This window comes from Halichoeres trimaculatus, unplaced genomic scaffold (genome assembly GCF_033239565.1).
Source record: "Halichoeres trimaculatus isolate MK-OKI-2021-1 unplaced genomic scaffold, fHalTri1.1 fHalTri1_scaffold_23, whole genome shotgun sequence".
In the NCBI taxonomy this organism is placed as follows: domain Eukaryota; kingdom Metazoa; phylum Chordata; class Actinopteri; order Labriformes; family Labridae; genus Halichoeres; species Halichoeres trimaculatus.
This window is the reverse complement of record NW_027437201.1, coordinates 22,347,418-22,366,908: the sequence shown is the minus strand read 5'-3', so window position 1 is coordinate 22,366,908 and position 19,491 is coordinate 22,347,418. Positions and strand designations below refer to the sequence as shown.

The 19,491-nt window shown below is 38.4% G+C and overlaps 1 protein-coding gene across 2 annotated transcripts in view; it reads left to right on the top strand.

Annotated features, from left to right (window-relative positions):
• adam11 (ADAM metallopeptidase domain 11) overlaps positions 1-19,491 on the top strand; it is a 29,563-nt gene that overhangs the window by 7,196 nt on the left and 2,876 nt on the right. Inside the window, exons 5-26 of one of the 2 annotated variants that reach the window (XM_074662655.1) lie at positions 3,547-3,629; positions 3,837-3,894; positions 8,055-8,118; positions 8,612-8,724; positions 9,278-9,352; positions 9,454-9,525; positions 10,999-11,165; positions 11,326-11,410; positions 11,604-11,694; positions 11,938-11,989; positions 12,087-12,186; positions 12,290-12,361; positions 14,074-14,166; positions 14,281-14,361; positions 14,437-14,487; positions 14,580-14,643; positions 14,816-14,921; positions 15,005-15,124; positions 15,220-15,388; positions 16,140-16,254; positions 16,397-16,487; positions 19,095-19,112. In XM_074662655.1, coding sequence (XP_074518756.1) covers positions 3,547-3,629; positions 3,837-3,894; positions 8,055-8,118; positions 8,612-8,724; positions 9,278-9,352; positions 9,454-9,525; positions 10,999-11,165; positions 11,326-11,410; positions 11,604-11,694; positions 11,938-11,989; positions 12,087-12,186; positions 12,290-12,361; positions 14,074-14,166; positions 14,281-14,361; positions 14,437-14,487; positions 14,580-14,643; positions 14,816-14,921; positions 15,005-15,124; positions 15,220-15,388; positions 16,140-16,254; positions 16,397-16,487; positions 19,095-19,112 — 1,940 coding nt within the window. Of the gene's footprint in view, positions 1-3,546; positions 3,630-3,836; positions 3,895-8,054; positions 8,119-8,611; positions 8,725-9,277; positions 9,353-9,453; positions 9,526-10,998; positions 11,166-11,325; positions 11,411-11,603; positions 11,695-11,937; positions 11,990-12,086; positions 12,187-12,289; positions 12,362-14,073; positions 14,167-14,280; positions 14,362-14,436; positions 14,488-14,579; positions 14,644-14,815; positions 14,922-15,004; positions 15,125-15,219; positions 15,389-16,139; positions 16,255-16,396; positions 16,488-19,094; positions 19,153-19,491 lie in introns of those variants that run through there. The other variant, XM_074662654.1, reaches the window with a different exon arrangement.

Genomic DNA, 19,491 nt, shown 5'->3' with positions numbered 1-19,491 from the left:
TCTCTTACCGAGGAGGTCTTGCTGGTCTAGCTGCTGCTGCCTTTCCCTCCTTCCACTTTTCATTAGCTCCCTTTGTTTTATTACATTTCCCCTGCTCCTTTCTGCACCGCGTTGCTGAGTCAAAGTCCAGACAGAGAGTAAACTCTGGCTTTTCTAATTCAGTTAGCGACTATGATGCTGCAGGACGTCTGTTTATTCGAGTCAGGCGGTGTCAGGGTCGCCTGTCCTTTGACCTTGTGGTATTATTGATGCTTTAAGGTTAATCTGTGATTTATTACAGCGCATCTTTTTTATGTAGGAGTGAGAGGCAATTATTTGAAGCCCATACCTCTTCCCTGAAAAGCGCACTTAGCCTCCTGAAGTCAGCGTGCGTCTGCTGTGTCAGGAAATCTGATTTCCTCCATTTAGCCTCGCAATCCTACCTTTTATTTATTTATTATCCGGCCCCTGACTAAGTGCTGCGGGCTGTTTCACTGTGAGATATGAATGATTCAAGTCTGTTTCTCCTGTAACAGATAAACGGACACTGAATCGAGATATGCTCCAGAAAAAACGCTCTGGTTAGATCCCATTTTTTACCATTTCAGTTCAGGTGAAGCCTCGCCCCCATTGAAATGAATGGGAAACTGCCTCAACTTTAAGATGCCAAAACTTCAGCATACTTCCACTTACAGACTCGGTTTTTGCTTCAAAATGTTAAAAAATCTTTCACCTTTTTATGTATGATGTAACTCTTAGATATCTTTAACAGTTTTTGAGATTTTACAGTTTAAATGACACAAACTTTCACAAAAATCGCTACTGTTAGAGTGCATGACATCAGCAGCCAGAGTGAAGGAGGCTGCTGCTGAGACGTCACAACTTTCTCAAACAAACTGTCATAAGTTTAAGGAAATTCACTCTAGAAACATAAAAAAATACATCAAAATGTTCCCTAGCTTCTCCTGCTTCTAACACAGGGGGTAGCTTAGCAAAAATTTATACTACTTGGCCCCCAAAATGCCTAAATTTGAGACAAAACTTCATTTTCCTGTAATCTGCTGCAATGTTAATTTCGACCTACATTTTTAGCTCAACTCCATTCGTAACCACATTTTTAGCTCGCCGTCCTGTGCACATTTCTGGCTCTACAGACATGTGAAATACATCACTGTGTTTGTCCGAGTCTTCAGATTCTCAACGTGTGGTCATTTTTCTGAGAGCACCTACTGTTTTTGCATATTGGCGGGAGATTCAGACTCTACTTTTTGGTTGTTTATCGTATGTCTCAGGAAGACCACAGCCTGACGAGCAGGTTACCATGGAAACCTTTCTTCACACACAGCTATTTATGCTAACTAATCAAAACATCCAGGAACAAAAACTGAAACTTCTTCTTCTTTTACTACTTTAACCTCTATTTCTGATTTTTTTTTTTACCATTTCTTCTTTTTTCCATTACACATTTTTAGCTTTGTTTCACTACTTTTAGCATCTTTGTTTCCTATTTTTATTCTTCAGCTTCTAGTTATTTTTAATTTCCTTTTATCAGATTAGTATCAAACACAGAAGAGGAGAAAAAGTGGTTTTAGAATAGTGTTGAGTTTTCCTTTCCACATGGGGATTGTGTCTCTGTGTCCCTAGGGTTTTATGTGAAATGGAAATTTGTTTGGGTCAGGTTTGTTTTGATCTGATTGGTTTGACGGGTAAAGTTTCAGCCCAGAATAAAGATTATCCAAGCATAAAGAACTGCAACTCCACACCTCCTCTTTTCTCTTTGGTCTCTGAGCCGTGCCAGACGACGGCGGGCTCAGTAACCAGACATGACTTTGAGCTTCATTACAAACACCTGAAACTGACCCTCTTGAATACACACACATGTATACACTCACACACACACCACTTGGATCTAAGTATCTCTAAGCAAAGCCACATCCTGCACTCTTCATATACTTTTTGAAAAACCTGAATGGGACATAAAAACCTGATAGCTACAGATTTTATTCTAAAGTTCGTTTTATGAAGTTTTTCTCTTCTCGCTCTTCAACACGTGCTCATGTTGCTCAAAGGACGGTGGCACGTCTCCAGTGTTTGTAATCTGATCGATCCTGTACTGTGAGAGGCAGCGTGGAAACACAATATTCAAGACATGATCGTCCAGTCGGAGCCTTTAGGAGATTTTGAATAATCAGGTAAAACTATCTGTTAAAGCAGCACCTGACCACAGCTCTGACAGGCTGAAGGTATCAGCTGAAAGTCGCACAAACTGGTTTTAAATCCCAGATTACAAAGAAAAGTCCACCACTGTATCTCTCCCAAATAGACGGCTGATTTTTATGTTTTAGTTTAGTTTAGTTTGTCTTTGTTTCATTCTTTAGAGCAAATTAAAAAGCACAAGTATGATACAAAAACAAAGTAAGTCTCAAAATGAATGAAAAGAAGCAGAAAGAAGAAAAAATCTTATAGTATCTGCCCCTTCACTCACTTAATGTTCAAATAGACACTTAATCAGACAACCAAAAGTATGGCCAGCATGCCTTTAGATTTGCAAAAATAAATGAATAAATAAAAACAAATAATTTTAAAAAATAAAATGAAATATTAATAATAATAATGATAATAATAATAATACTACTACTACTACTAATAATAATAATAATAATAATAACAAAATAAAATGAAAATAATAATAATATTTTCCTGATCAAAGAAAGGTTAAATAAAATAAAAAATAAATAATAAATAATAAATAATACTAGCAATTACAATAACAATAAATAAAAATAGGTTTTCCTGGTTAAAAAAAGGTTGAATAAATAAAATTAAATTAAATAAAAAAAATAATAATAGCAATAACAATGACAATGAAAATAGGATTTCCTGGTTAAATAAATAAAAATGAAATAAATAAATGAATAAAAATAACAATAACAATAATTATTTTTAATATTTTTATAACAACCATAATAATTTTAATAAAAGTAATTAAAAAAAAGAATAAAATAATAGCATTAATACTTATATTTACTTTTTTTCTTTTTTTTTACAGAATAACAATAAGCAAAGCAACCTTTAATTCTAAAACTACAAGTGAAAACTTAATTGCAAAATTACATCAACAATGAAAAATGAAACCAAAAGAAACAGTTGCTTGAAATTAATGGAATTGGTAGTATTTTTTGCCCTTTTATTTATTTTATTTTACTATTTTTGTTAGTTTATTTTTCCATTCCAAGTGCAAAGTCAAGTATGTATTTCATCCCTGTATTTGTTACCTTTGTTGTTTTTGATATGTTTTTTGCAGGTACTGTATAGTTTGATTTTGTTAGAGTCTTTGTCCTGGGTATTTCATAAAGAGACACCTTTACCAGTTGAAATGACTTCTTCTTTTAACAAATCTACACTGAATGTTTGATGGTTATTAATTTTTGGTGAGTAAAGCACGATCAAAGAGTTGTACAAAAAACACATTTTCTTTTCACATCTTCCTCCCAAATCCTGGAGACTTCAGGAGTTAGTCTCAAAAGTTCTCACTTCACATTAACCAAATCTGTGTTTTGGTTTTAGGGAGGAGAGCACTGCTACTACCACGGCCGTGTGCGGGGATCACCGGGCTCCTGGGCAGCTCTGTCCACCTGCCACGGCCTACGGTACGTCCAACACTTCAGATAAACAAAGTCCAACCCAGTGTCTGTTCATGAGAAGAAAATGTGAAGAAGACACAAAAGTGATGCTTCAACCAGTTTCCTGTGGAGTGTTTATTCTGCCATCCTGGCCTCGCCGTCCTCCTCCAACACCTCAGAGAGAAACAAACAGCCCCCGGCGTCTCACACTCTGCTGTCTCCTCTTCGTTTCAGGGGGATGTTTTCTGACGGGAACTTCTCGTACGGGATTGAACCTGTTGGCAGCGGCGAGGTGAGTCGAGTTCAAGCACTTGTTTTCTAAACACACATGTATCCAGTTTCCTGGCGTCAAACCAAAGCAGCTTAAAGTCAGGAGATGAAAAGTGACTCAGAGCATCAGCTCAAAGCTCTAAAGTCATGAAGATCTGATAAAATCTTTACAGTGAACGCGCCGTCTGTCTCACTCTCTGTCTCACGCCGTGACTTACAGTCAGCGCCGGCAGTGATACTCTGTCTCTGAGCTGCTGTATGGAAAGTATCCAGCTGATCCATCCAGAGACGGGACGGAGGAATTTTAAGATAATCAACAACAAAACACGAAAAACAAAAAGGAGGAGAAGCTTTTAGGATTCCTCCCAAATCCTCAGATGTGATTTGATGTCAGTGAGGAGGAATGACAGCGAGCAGCCGGAGGGGATGGGGTGAAAGTGTTCAGACTGGAAGAGGCCGAGCTTTTTTTCCATTAGGAGCCACAGTGATCGAAGTGCAGCTCAATTACATAGACTGCAGAGATGGATCAATGGCCTCCTCCTCCTCCTCCTCCTCCTCCTCCTCCTCTCTAAACTCTCCTCGTCTCCGTCTCCGATGGGTCATTTTCATAAAGTATTTATTCCCCAGCTCCAGTGTAGCCCAGTGTCCAGCCGTGTTATTGCCGTTATGACAGCCCAGTGATTGATTAATTATGCATCGCAGCACTTTCCTTCCCCGTGATGTGTGTCTCCCTCAGAGGACACGCAGAGGCTTCTTCACACGCGGAGAAAAAGTCGAGCTTAGGGAGGATGAGAGGGATCCAGCTGCTCAAAAACCTCTGATAAGAGCTGCGATATTTTTACTGGACAACATATTTTATCATTACAAAACAAAATAATCACTGATGACGATGTCCAGAAGCTAAAGAAACTGTTTTAGTTAATTGATATTGACAGATATGATGTTTAGATTTCCTACTACAACTTTTTAAGGGATCTATCTTGGGATGTAACGAAGCATTGTCTGTGTTAAGGTACATGGTGCAAAACAAAGTTTGTCCTCTTCTTAAAGTTCAAGTGAAATTATATTTTATCTTGAATAACAAAAAAAAAATGTAAGAAAGACTTTTTAAACAAATCTACATTAAAATAACTCAATGAATAATACAAATAAACAATTTTTGGCTAGCATGTGTTCCCACTTTAGGATTTACATTTTTTTTTTTAAGGAAAAGCCCCCTGCTGTTTAAACAGGGCATTGCGGTTTATTTTTCATCTTAGTCATTTTGAATCGTCACCCATTTGTATCAATTTTAACAGCCTAGCAATGCATCGCTACATCCCTAGTATTTAATCTTGTGGTTGCTTTTTTGTTGATGATGGAGGAGAAATTCAGCTTTTAATCAGTCTGTGCAAGAAAACAGTGTTAAAGCAGTCAGAGTGGAGCACAAGTTAGTGTTTGTACCAATGTTCGGGGAATTTTTTGTGTGTTTATGTGGTAATAAATAATAATTTCTTTAATTATCAAATCTCAAAGTTTTTCAGTTTAACATATTTATTTTACAGTATACTAACTTGCAATGCTGTGTTCATGTCCGGCATGGAAAATCGCCTTCTCTTTAACTCCCTCACAGTCACAAGGATGCGTTTAGGTACCAAAACATGGTACCTGTTGATTTTATGTGAATCTGTACTACTGACGAAATTCAGTCGGTACCAAGGAGCAACATCTGATTGGTAAAAATGAAGCCTATGCTGAAGTGCTGAAAGTCGCTGTTCATTGAGAATCCTGCACCCAGTCATAACAACTGACTTTTACAGCATTAAAAACTAGAGGTCAACCGATATGGGTTTTTTGGGGGCCGATGCTGATGCCGATGCTTTCCAAATTTGGGCAGCCGATGCCGATATGCAAAGCCCATTTTTCCAATTTGATATTCAGGCCGATTGTTAAATAAATATATATTCATCACATTTTTGTGAAACGCAGCAATTTCTGAGCAACTAAAAGAAATCTATTACAACAAGTCGTGTCCAGTCCTCTGAACATTTATTCAGCTTTCAAAACAATGAAATATTTTGTCTGAGTAAACACACAATGTAACAAGCAGTAGTAAACATTCACACTCTTCTTAAAATGTCAAAAAAATCAATTTAAACTTAATATAATTTGAACAAAAGTATGTAATGTATCCAAGTGGTTCCACAAGTTTGAGGTGCTCATCTTTTTTGTGCCTGATCAAAAATTGCGTCATTTTTTTTTTCTAAATAAAAATACAAAAAAAAGAAGAAAAAAAAAGAAAAAAAAAGGAAAAAAAAAAAAGAGAAAAAAAAAAATGCGTCATTTTATACAACGGATCAAAAATCGGCTTTTTAAAAGAAAATACGGCCGATGGCCGATAGAGACAAATGTCCAAATATCGGCCTGATATATCGGTCTACCTCTATTAAAAACATATTTACAGCCTGGTTCAAAAAATGGCTTGGGTCTAAAACGCTGATTTCACTATCAGCACACACTGTACGGTCAGTGATTATTTTTCTATCACTGCGGTTTAGAAGTTATTAGGATCATTTGATTTTCTGATCAGAGACACAGCTCAGGTCACATGATCTGTTTGACTGGGGCGGTACACCTGTCAAACAATAACGCAGGTGTCCTACGGCGAGCTCAGGGAGGACAGAAACCTCCCGTGGAGCTGAAGGATAAAAACTCGCTTGATCTTGATTTTCAGTATGAATACGGACCGTGAAAGCGAGGCCTCACGATCCCTCTGACTTTTTGGGTTTTAAGCAGGAGGTGTCAGAAAAGTTACCATTCATTTCACAGTTTCAGGAACAGATGGGTGACGTCGCAGAGGCTACGTCCATGTTTTATACAGTCTATGGTCGGTACCAATAAAAGTACCTCACTCGGTACCTATGCCTTGTTGTAGGCAAGGTTATAGTAGTTAACTAAAACGAAACTAAAAAGGAAAACTAAAATTTAAAATACATTGCAGTTAACTCAAACTAATAAAAACTAGAAAAGAAAACAAAAACGATAAGTAAACTAAAACTGTATCTTGTGTTCACAAAACTAACTGAAACTAACTTAAATTACAGTCAAACTGTCCTTAGTTATAGTTTTTGACAATATTAACAGCCTTTAGGATTTAAATTAATCGAAGTGGAGCAATGAATCAGAGCATCTGTAACAGTTTGATTTCGTGTGAGTTTGACTTTATTGTTACAGAGTCCAAGTTTCTAATTATTAAAGCTCATATTATATTGTTTTATATAATTTATGTTTTTATTATTTTTATTTAATTCATGTTAACATTATTTTATATAATTTATGTTCATATTTTTATATTAAGTTTATATTATTTTCTTGTGTTTAAGGCAGCAGACAACAGTTCAGTATCAGCATTGACTGAGCAGTGAGCTCTGTGTTGGACTGGAAAATAAATAGTATGACAAGATATTTACTCTGACCTTTTTGAATCCTGCACCTGGTTAATAAAGTATGAAAAACTAAAACTAAACTAAAACTAAACTTAAACTAAATTAAAACTAAGCCTTGTTGCAAAAATCAAAACTAAATAAAAACTAGAATGCCAGCTCTAAAACTAATTAAAACTAAACTGTAATGGAAAAAAATGTAAAAACTAACTAAAACTAAACAATGATGGAAAAAAAAGGCCAAAACTAACTTAAACTAAACTATAATTACAAATCCAAAACTATTTTAACCTTGGTTGTAGGGTAAGTGTAATGTGCGGTTTATGGTTGGGTGTCACTCCACAAAGTCTACATGCAACTTAAAGCTCATTCAAAGTGATCTGAAACCATAATAAGCCGCAACATGCTGCTTGTTCACATCCAGGTTTTCAATTGGAAAACTCCTGCACCGACAAAGTGATCTGTAGATGGCTCTTTTTCACTTTTCTTACCACAGCCTGTGACAGGAGTTTCTCTACACGGGAAAAAGTTTCCTCTGTGTCCTTCCAGGAGACGTGTGAGGGTGACAGTGTTTGACTTTTAGCTCATATCCTGTCATCATCGGGGAAAAATGCAAATAAATCTAGAAACTATAAGAGGATTTCTTGTGAAGCTGTGGTTCAGTGTTTTTCTTGAGGGTTGGAGCGGTTGAACACGACGTGAAGAGGTTATAAGTAAACAAATGTAAACAACTGTCTTCCTCTTTGTCTGACGCCTGTAGGAGCACAGTGACCACATCATTTACCGCATGCCGGACGTCGACCTGTCCCCTCCTTCCTGTCCAGGTATGACCACCTCCACACACACACACACACACTCTTCTTTGACTTTATGAAAGCTTTGATGTGCGTTAAAGTGCTTTAACTTTTAAATCCTAAACCTCAGACAGAGCGTAAACAAAGCCGTAAATCCGTCCGTCATTGCGTGTTTGGGGACAACAACAGCGTTGTCCTTTTTTTAAGAAGCACTAAAACAATCCAACGTCAGAAGTCTGGTTTTTGGCGGTTTCCTCTGATCTCCCAGCTGTCCTCCTCGTCCTTTCTAAAAGTCTCATTTGGCTTCTTCTTCTTTTCCTCTCCTGGCACTCGTCTTCCTCTCTGGATTCATCTCCTTCCTCTTCTTCCTGTTACCCAACCCCTGCCTCCTTCCCTCCCCTCCTTCCCTTCACTCTCTTGGCTGCGGTATTGATTCACCGACCCGTGCTACATCCATCCCTGGCTGATGACTGCGCTCTTTTCTTGCACTCTCACTCCGAGCATGTGTGTTTTTGTTTCCCAGGATGCTCCGTGAACGACACGAAGGACGCGGACGCTGAAGGAGACATTGAGCTGAGGGACGGAGACAGCTGGGAACCTGTCTTCACCAGAGGCCTGCGGCGCTCAAAGAGACAAGTCAGTGCTCAGATCGACTGTCTTCACACACACACAGATGGTCACGCCAGGAACATGTGGCGTGGAGTGTCACCAGGAGGGAAACATCAGGGCTGAAATGTGCAAACACAATCAATATTTCACTCAGGGGTCTGTGACGGGGCCAAATTTCCCCGCGCATGCCGATGGATCCGCTCGGCTTTCACACAAACACAAACAGAATCAGAGGATGAAAGGAGGAGACGACTCCACCGCTGCTCCTTCAATAAATACTAAATGTTTCATTTCTGAGCAAGTTTTCTGCTGCTTCAGAAATAATTTTCCTCTCTGTGAAACTCCCGGGGTAATCGGATACACACGCTCAGATTCATCCCTTCAGATATCGAGCTCGTTGAATGAATGAGAGGCTGTTGCTTCCCAAGTTGTTTCCCGTTCAAGGACGAAGGCTTGAGTTTCAGCAGCATCAGCACAAGTGTGTGTGTGTGTGTGTGTGTGTGTGTGTGTGTGTGTGTGAAGGTGAATCTGACGGCTCACTCATACTTCTCTCTGCGTGGGCTCCCTTCGCCCTCTCCAGGTGCGGCGAGGCCAGCGAACCGTCCAGACGGAGACCAAGTACATCGAGCTGATGGTGGTGAACGACCACGAGCTGGTAGGTGTGCCGCCGTCAGCTGAACGGCGTCTGTTTATCCGTCTCTGTCGCTGCTGCATGAGAGCATTGATGAATGACCGAGGCGTTTCTCTCTCTGTCAGTTCGTGCAGCTCCGGCGGTCGGCCACGCAGACCAAGAACTTTGCCAAAGCGGTGGTGAACATGGCCGACGGGGTGAGTGGAAGTTTATAGAAGTCAGTGGCATTTCCTCAAAGTGGATCTGTTTTTGAGAGTTTAGTCTGGATGGTTTCATCATCTCAAAGTTTTCAGGAACAGGATGACTCCAGTCCATGGTCTAAACAAATCCACAGTATATTCTGGATTACCTCCCAACAAGTCTCTAAATCATCTGGAGGCCGTTATGTTTCAGACTTTCTTCAAAATCTTTTAATTTATATCTTGAATTTGACTCTTTTATTTCTTTTATTGCTTCAAAACCTATTTTAACTCAGACATAAATCAGCCTGATAGGAACTAACTTAAGGCTCAGTGCATGTCTTGGATTAGATCAGATCTAATTGATCCCTGTGGAGAAATTACTTTTTAGTTACAGTTACCCCCTTCAAAGAGTGTTAAAAAGAAAAGTAAAAAATAGGAAAATATAGAACATACAAAAGTATAAAAATTGAAAAAATTGAATAGAAGTATAAAATATTAATAAGAACATTTACTAAGAATATGGTATAGAAAAAGTAACATAAACCATGGATCTAAATTTTGCAAAAGTTTACAAAATTTCAATAACTTTTAAATTTTCAAGTTTTTGAAAAAATTGTAGGTGTAAGAAATTTACAGAAATTTCAATACATTTTGATATTAACAAAAAAGAAAACAAAATTGAATTTTCAAAAGTTTGCAAAAAGCAATAAAGAACAATAAAATTCAAAAATTTGCAAAAGTTTTAAAGAATTAAAATTAAAATAATTTGCAATGATCCAGAAAGGTTTTGAAATTTCTAAAAAAATTACAATAAATTTTGATATTGAAAAATATGTTTAAAAAAATCTTGAATTTTTAAAAGTTTGCAAAAAGCAAAAAGTAAAATAAAACAAAAATTCAAAAATTTGCAAAAGTTTCAAAAACTGAAATGTAGACAATTCACATGGATCCTAAAAATTTTAAATTTCTAAAAATTCTAAAACAAATTTTGAAATTGAAAAAAATGTAAAATATATATTTTTTAATTTTCAGAAGTTTGCAAAAAGTAAAAAGAACAATTAATTTTAAAAATTTGTGAAATTTTAAGAGAAATTAAATTTAAACTATTTGCAAGGATCCTAAAAAGTTTTGAAATTTACCCCCAAAATTTAAATAAATTTCAAATCTTTAAAATTTTGCAAAAATTAAAGAAACCTGAAATTTAAAAGATTTTCAAAATAAAAAAAAAATCATAAATTGCAAAACTTCATTTTTTTTTAAAGTAATTAGATTCACTAACGTATTTTCTCCTTTTAAGAAGAGGCTTAGTAATCTCTTCACGCTTGTTGAACATGAGAGAAGCAGTTTTGTTTGGGATAAGGACAAAATTAAAGATTTTCAAACCCCTCCGTCAGTTAAATCTCAGTAGTTTCTTCTAGAGTTGATTTTTTGGTCTCAGCAGCAGCAAACAGTGAATTTATTTTGTTTTTTCCTCTGGGATGAGTTCAGATCTACAAAGAGCAGCTCAACACCCGCATCGTCCTGGTGGCCATGGAAACCTGGTCGTCTGAGAACAGGATCTCTGTGGGCGACGACGCTCTGCTCACCCTGAGAGACTTCATGAAGTACAGGAAGGAGAGCATCAAGGAGCGCTGCGACGCCGTTCACCTCTTCTCGTGAGTCCGCGCTCTTACTCTTCTTCTTCTGTTCTCCTCCATCTTTCCTCCCCTTTCCCTCTCTCTATCTCCCCCTTACCTTTCTTCTTCTTCTTCTTCTTCATTTTCCTCCTCCTCTTCACCTGCACCTTCTTTAAAATCTCCCTCCGTGTCTTGACAGTGGGAGGACGTTCATGAGCAGCCGCAGCGAGGCCGCCTACATCGGAGGCATCTGCTCCATCACCAGAGGCGGAGGCATCAATGAGGTGAGACTCGTGCTTCTCTCAGATCAGAGACTCGGGTCAGGGATCAGGATTTCTGATCGATACACACGACTCAAAAATAAACAGAAGTGATGATGTGTCTCCAAAGTTCAGGACGGTGTGTTTTCTCTGTTTGGTGTCGTTGACTTGCTCTGTGTGTGTGTGTGTGTGTGTGTGTGTGTGTGTGTGTGCGCAGTTCGGCAGTGTTGGCCCCATGGCCATCACACTGAGCCAGAGTCTGGGCCAGAACATCGGCATGCTGAGGAACAAAGAGCGGCCGGCTGCCGGTGAGAACAACAAACAGTAAAGATTGTGGTGCAGATCTCTTGCAAAGGATCATGGGAGTGCAAACACAGAAGCAGGAACACGCTGCCTTCGTGTTATTTTGGTCTTACGTTGTTTCAGTCTGATGCAAGTGAAGCATCTTCAAGGAGTCCCAGATAAAACTCACCAACTGTCCTGGGAATGACTTCATATTTTTTAGTTAATCTGTTTTTTTCATGCTTGTGTTTACGTTTGTGTTTGTCCAGGTGACTGCAGGTGTCCAGATCCATGGCTGGGCTGCATCATGGAGGACACAGGGTATGATCTTCACTGACATTACATCAAACTGGAAAAATCAGACATTAAAACTGGAATCTGCTGCAAAAAAAAACCCTTTTCCTCTTTTCTCTCTCAGTTACTACCTGCCCAGGAAGTTCTCTCGCTGCAGCATAGACGAGTATCTGCGTTTCCTCCAACAGGGAGGAGGCAGCTGTCTCTTCAACAAGCCCAGTAAGGTGAGCAGGAGGAGGGTCGTCATCTTAAAGTCCTGTTTCTAACAGTTTGATACCTCCACGTGTTTTACTGCACTGACCTCTCTTCTGGCTGTGCTTCCTGTAGCTGTTGGACCCGTCTGAGTGTGGGAACGGATACGTGGAGCTGGGAGAGGAGTGTGACTGTGGATCTCTGGTGGTGAGTTCAGCTACATATGATTCCTTCTCATAAACTGATCAGGTTTTTATCCTCTGAGGAGAGGGCTTTATTTGAGGTAAATTTTGTGGATCTTTACCTGAAGGGACAGTTTAACGGTTAAGGAAGGAAAACCTCTATAAATGATCTAGATTAGCCAATGTAGCTGCTGCCCTCCTGTGGCGGATCTGTAAAACACAGTTAGTTATGTACATTATTCAATTTTTCCATTGCTTTTTTTTTTTTTTTGCCCGGTCTTATTCCCTTTTATTCTCTTTTATTCTCCTTTATTTGTTTTTATTTTCTTTGAGTTGTTTTTACCATGTTTTCCTTTGATGTGTCTGTTTTTCCTTATCTCTTTTTATCGTTTTATTTTGATCTACCCGTACAGCACTTTGTTTACAGCTGTGCTTGTTTTTAAAAGTGCTCTATAAATAAAGTTGGTACAGTATGGTATGTTTTTAACTTTTATTTAGGTCCTCATGGTCTTATTTTGTATCGCCTGGTTCTTGTATTGTCTGGGTTTATGTGTCATATGAAGCTACAGTATTTGTCAGAGCGTCTTGACTGAACTGAGCTTTCTGTTTTAATTTTCTTTGTGCTGAAGTTTGTGTTCCTCATTTTTATGTCCTGATTGTTTGTCAAAGCACTTTGTAAACTTCTGTTTTTGAAAGTGCTATACAAATAAGTTATTATTATTATTATTATTATTATTATTATTATTATTTAAATTATTATTATTATCATTATCATTATTATTATTTAAATTTTAATTTTTATTATCATTATTGTTATTATTATTATTATTATTATTATTATTATTATTATTATTATTTTAATTTTAATTATTATTATTATTTTAATTTTAATTTTAATTTTTATTTTATTATTATTATTATTATTATTATTATTACTAGGAACATGAACACACAATAAGCAATTTTTTATTTTTTATTTGTTTATTGTTTATCAGATTTTGCACTGTAAAAGATACATAAAGTCAAACTGGAAATATTAAGACAAAAAAATAAATGTGTCAGGAGAGGTCAAGAAGCCATTAGGCTTGTGCAAAGGACCTCACCTTTCTATAAGAAACAGAGTAGGCCCAGAACAGATAAGATTTCAGTGAGAACACAGAGTGATACATGCGTACATGTGTTCAACCATATGTGGAGAACAAAAAGAAATAATAATACTCAACAATAAAACAAACGTTATGAGATTTAACAAAGAAACAACAAAAATATAGAGACCATAAAAGAGTTGAAAATATTAGAATAACATTTAAAAATGTCTGAAATTGGTCATTGTTTCTACAGATAAGTCGCCCAAACAACCACTTCTTTTGTAAAGTCATGATTATATTGTCAAGTAAAAAATTAAATCAAGAAACCACACATAGTTCGCTGCTTTACAGCTGTCAGGAGTAGGGATGGGTACCAAATTAGGTACTTTTATAGGTACCTACTGAAATCTGTCAAAAGTACTGGGTACCTATTGATGAAAAATCAAAAGGTACCATGAATGACCATACCTAAATGCATCTGTGTGACTATGAGGGAGTGGAAGAGTGGGTGATTTATGTGGTTATATATTAAAGAATATGTCAAATTGAAAAACAAAAACAAAAAAAATTAAACAAATTTATATTTTTTACCAAATAAGCACAAAAAAGTACCAAAAATTGGTCTTTTAATCTGGTTTCTGGTTTGTAGGAGTGTGCACGGAGTGGAGCTAACTGCTGTAAAAAGTGCACGCTTACCCACAATGCCATGTGCAGTAATGGGCTCTGCTGCAGGGACTGTAAGGTAAGACGCTTCTTTCCACCTCTCACAGTTTTGACTGATTATAAAATCCTCTAAAAACCTCTTCATGTGCCGTCCTCTCTCTGTCTGTTCTTCTTCTCTGGTGTTTCATGGCAGTACGAGCTGAGAGGAGTGACGTGCCGAGATGCTGTGAACGACTGTGACATCCCAGAGACCTGCTCGGGAGACTCCAGTCAGGTAAGAGAAACCTGGAATATATCTCTACGTTAATCCAGAATAAGACGTCAGACTCTCATCGTGTCTTTCTCACAGTGTCCTCATAACGTGCACAAACTGGACGGCTACATGTGTGACGCTGGACAGGTAAAGTCACGCCATCATTACAAGTCTATACATCTTTTTTTAACTGCTTCTTGAGTTTGATTATTCTGGTGTCCGCCTGTCTTCCTGATCAGGGTCGATGTTACGGAGGCCGCTGTAAGACCAGAGATGGCCAGTGCAGGACTCTGTGGGGCTACAGTAGGTTTGGATTGGATAGTTAGCTTAATGTCTTCTTACAGCTACAGTTTGGAGTGATGGTCTGTTATTTCTCGATAGCAGACTGTCACCACTGATTACATGGCTGCATGCTCAATCAAATCAGTTTGTGATAGTTGAATTGAGGGTTTCAGGAGGTGTCCTCTGGTCTCAGACTCAGCCGACAGGTTCTGCTACGAGAAGCTGAACTCTGAGGGCACAGAGAAAGGAAACTGTGGCCCAGACCCCAGCGGTCAGGGATGGGTGCAGTGCAACAAGCAGTGAGTGAACTCTGTCGTCGAGTCCTTGAGTTTCTTGATTTGTTTCTCATTATTTAAGTATTTCAACGCTGTGTTTCCTCCAGAGACGTCCTGTGTGGTTTGCTGCTGTGCACCAACCTGACAGCCAGGCCCAGGTTTGGGGAGCTGCAGGGGAAGCTGACGAGTCTGACCATCCACCACCAGAACAGATACATGGACTGCAGGTCAGCACCATTAGGAGGACAGAAAAGTCTGTTTTTATCTGGGGAAGGTGAAAACATGAATGTTTTTGTTATTAATCTAAACATCTGACCTGTAGGGGCGGCCATGCAGTGCTGGATGACGGCTTGGATCTGGGTTACGTGGATGACGGGACGCCATGTGGGCCGAACATGATGTGTTTGGAGCGCCGCTGCCTCCCTGTCACCACCTTCAACCTCAGCACCTGCCCAGGCTCCTCCGTCTCACGCATCTGCTCCCACCACGGGGTGAGTCGGGTGCCGCTCCACTCTGTCCGGTTTAAAAGATAAGTTCGGTTAATACAGCTTTTACATTGTTTATAGAATGAAGTAGAACAAAATACTCACCAAGAAGGTTTACCTGATCCAAGCAGTGCTTCAGGAGATATTTAGATCCAAAATCGTGCAGCGGACGTCCGTATAATGGGATCCATCGGGGCATAGACAGCGCCGCTCCTAAAACTGCATTAATCGTCCAAAAACTCACCAATATTCCATCATGGTCCGCTCCGGGTTAGTCCTCTGCTGCAGTCTGTGTCACTCCAGACAGCGCTGTGTGGCTGTACTGACCTCTGAACTGACGAAGACTTTGTTTACGTTTGCCCCTCAAAGAAAGGAGTCAGCGCTCCAGAGAGTACTGCACATGCACGGAGGGGCAAACGTAAACAAAGTCTTCGTCAGCTCAGAGGTCAGTACAGCCACACAGCGCTGTCTGGAGTGACACAGACTGCAGCAGAGGACTAACCCAGAGCGGACCATGATGGAATATTGGTGAGTTTTTGGACCATTAATGCAGTTTTAGGAGCGGCGCTGTCTATGCCCCGATGGATCCCATTATACGGACGTCCGCTGCACGATTTTGGATCTAAATATCTCCCGAAGCACTGCTTGGATCAGGAAAGCCTTCTGGGTGAGTATTTTGTTCTACTTCATTCTACAAACAATGTAAAAGCTGTATTTACCGAACTTATCCTTTAATCTTCTTTGTTTCTTCCCTCAGACCTGCAGTAACGAGGTGAAGTGTATCTGTGATCCAGACTACACTGGGAAGGACTGCAGTGTGTTCGACCCGATCCCCATCCCCACCCCACCAGAGGGCCCAGAGAAGTACAAAGGTAGCACACGCACAGAAGAAGACAGGAAGTTCTGTCATGAGCGTTCACAGTTAGAGTGACGACTGTTTCACTATTTCACCATGAAAAGTAATGTGGGATAGTCTTCGCCCCCCCTCACCGGCTGACTCCTTCACTCCCACAGGTCCCAGTGGCACCAATATCATAATAGGTTCGGTTGCTGGTGCTATTCTGCTGGCAGCGATAATCCTGGGGGGAACTGGATGGGGATTTAAGTAAGAGCTGTAGCATGCCTCTATCTGTGTGTGCCTGCTGTGTTCCTCTGTCAGCTAACACACACACACACACACACACACTGCTGCTCTGCTGGTTGTCTGAAACACACTCACCTCAAATGGCAAGCCCTTTTAACATTTAATAGCTACATTTGACTCTACGGAATTAACATTATAGTTATCAACAACATAATTGTGACTAGTCAAAAATCAATTTTGACTTGTCAAAAATACAGTTGGAGATATCTATAATTCAGTTTAGACTATCCAGAATTAAAGATATCTTTAATGTGATTTTGACTGTCAAAAATGTGTTCATGACACCGGACATGCGAGGCTTCCCATTGGATACTGACCCAAATAAACTGGAGGAGAGAAGAGAAAAAATCATTTTAACAGTTTTCTTAGCTCGTCAAAATAAAAGTTTAAGATATCTTGAATTTGAGATATCTCTAACCACAATTAATTTAAAGATATTTGTAACTTGATTATAGATATCTGCAACTAAATTATGGCTATCCATGAATCTAGTTGCAGATATCTACAATTTCATTCTGACTAGGCGTAATTCCAGTTCAAGATATCTATAACATCATTGACTAGTCAAATGTAATTAAAGATATCTATAAATGCTGTTATAGATATCTTTGATGGAAGGGGGTTGAAGATATCTTGATTTGAAATTGTGACTAGCCAGAATGAAATTGTAGATATCTGCAACTAGATTTATGGATAGTCATAATTTAGTTGCAGGTATCCACATCTCACATTGTGGCTATCCATGATTGAATTTAAGATATCTGTAATGAGAAACCCCACACACATGAATGGGGAAAGGGGATTTGTCCTGGGAGGAATTAAGTTGTGGATATCTGAAATTAAAATTGTGGATATGAATAATGTCATTGTGGATATCTGAAATGTTCAATTTAACGAGGAAGAAATGAATCGCAAGTATCTGAATTACATATCCAGACTAGCTATTAAATGTTAAAAGGGCTTGTCATAAGCGACATCATTAGCCTCTATGCTAACGATTCCCTTATGGAGTTTTTACACTATCCTGCTTGAACAGACGTTCGACGTTGACTAGTCTGACGCAGCAATCTTAGCTTAGCCGTTAGCTAACGGTTTCCCAAGAAAACTCTGATTCACGATTTTCAGCTCGACGTTTTACTGAAGAAATGAGCACACAAAGAAGTGACCATTACTTCCTCTCAAAATATTCATATTCAATACACTTAACATGGTTTAAATCCCCTCATTTACTACAAACGATGTAAACAAAATAGCGCAAGCTTGGTGCTAACGTACATGGGAAATTCTGTTGATATGCTAGCGGTTAGCATACATCGGTACAACTTGGGCCTCTCAGACTAGAATTTCAACTTTCGTCGTAGCTGACTTCACTAAGTTTCCAAACTGAAACATGTTATAACCACTTCAAGACACTAGATGGCCTACTTCAGTCAATAACATAACAAAACAGTACATCCAGTGACCAATTTCATTTTTATTTACTTAGTAAATCAACTAGATGTTGTTGACACAGAAAACCTGTTAAGCAACTTTCTGTAACCAGATTTTTTGTATTATTATTATTATTTTTTTTGTTATTTTATATATTTTTTTTGCACAATTATGAAATACACAAAAGTCAAAGATAACAATTACATTAGGCGCAGGAAGAGGCAAAGTTATGACAAAATAATAACAAAACAAATACCACCACAATTAAAAAAGAAGAAATAAAAAGACCAAATAAAAAACATGAGTGGTCTGTATGAGCGAGTTCTATGAAGGATCGTATTGCCAGTGACTCCAGAGAAAAAGTGACCATAAATGAAAACAAAAACAAAAAAATATATATATATACACATAGCTAATTTTAGTAATTTAGAAACTATTTTAGTCAATTTTAGTAATTAAATGATCCTTTAAACATCTTTTATAACCATTTGTTGAGGAACATTTCTTTAACAGTTAAGAAAAATTATTCCATAATTTGCTCCCTCTATATTATAAATTTAGAGGAGTAATTGATAAAGAATTGGATTGATAAGGGAATTGTTATGAATAAAAACGTATCAGTACCCATCCTTTTTTAAAAGGTTTTTGTATCCTGCTCTTTTTCTGCATGAGCCTCATCTGCACTAACAAAACATGTCTGAATCTCCAACCTTACTTCCTTAAACCCAGCTGCATCATGGGTAAAGTTGGCACATGGTTTTGAAAAAAAAAGCAGTTGTTTTCCAGACTTTTTTGTCTTTTAAAAAGAAAAGAGTAAAAAGGATCCTCGTGGATCTGACCTCACCTCTTTCTTGCTTCGCCGTGGCATGCCTGCAGGATGCAAACAAACCAAAATGCTTGTCTCTGACTTTCTTCCTCTGCCTGAACTCTGTGACTGTATCTCGTGTGACAGCATCAGCTCAGCCTGGATGAGCACTGACGATACAGAGAAGTCTGTCTGTTTGATGCTTTGCTGTCAAAGCCTTGGCTTCATCGAATGTTCCTCCTCCGTTTAAAACCACCAAATCACCAAACGTCTCACCTTTTTAATCTAAACCTCCTCTTTGTGTTTTTCCTCCTGCCTCACTGCTGATACAGAAACATCCGGAGAGGAAGGTATGATCCCACCCTTCAGTCCTGATCATTTTAGTCGTTTCATCACTTCACGTAATGCCATAAGAAAGATACACCGACACACTCATGTGTTTCCTGCTTTGATGGATTTACTTTTTGATTTAACACTTTTTTAATTGAATAAATAAAAAACACACAAATGCATTTTAAACGTTTTCTTTTGGCATGTGCATCTATTTGTACTCCGTAATCAAAGTTTGCTTTGTTATTATTTTTACTGCATGTGGCGATAAACGAGCTGCAGTTTCAGCTTTGTAACAATCATTTAATAAACCTTCATCCGTTAAAGTGAACCACCTACAAGTGATTTTGTTTGTCACATATTTGAGGAAGAAGTCAGGAAATCTTCACCACCTTCGTG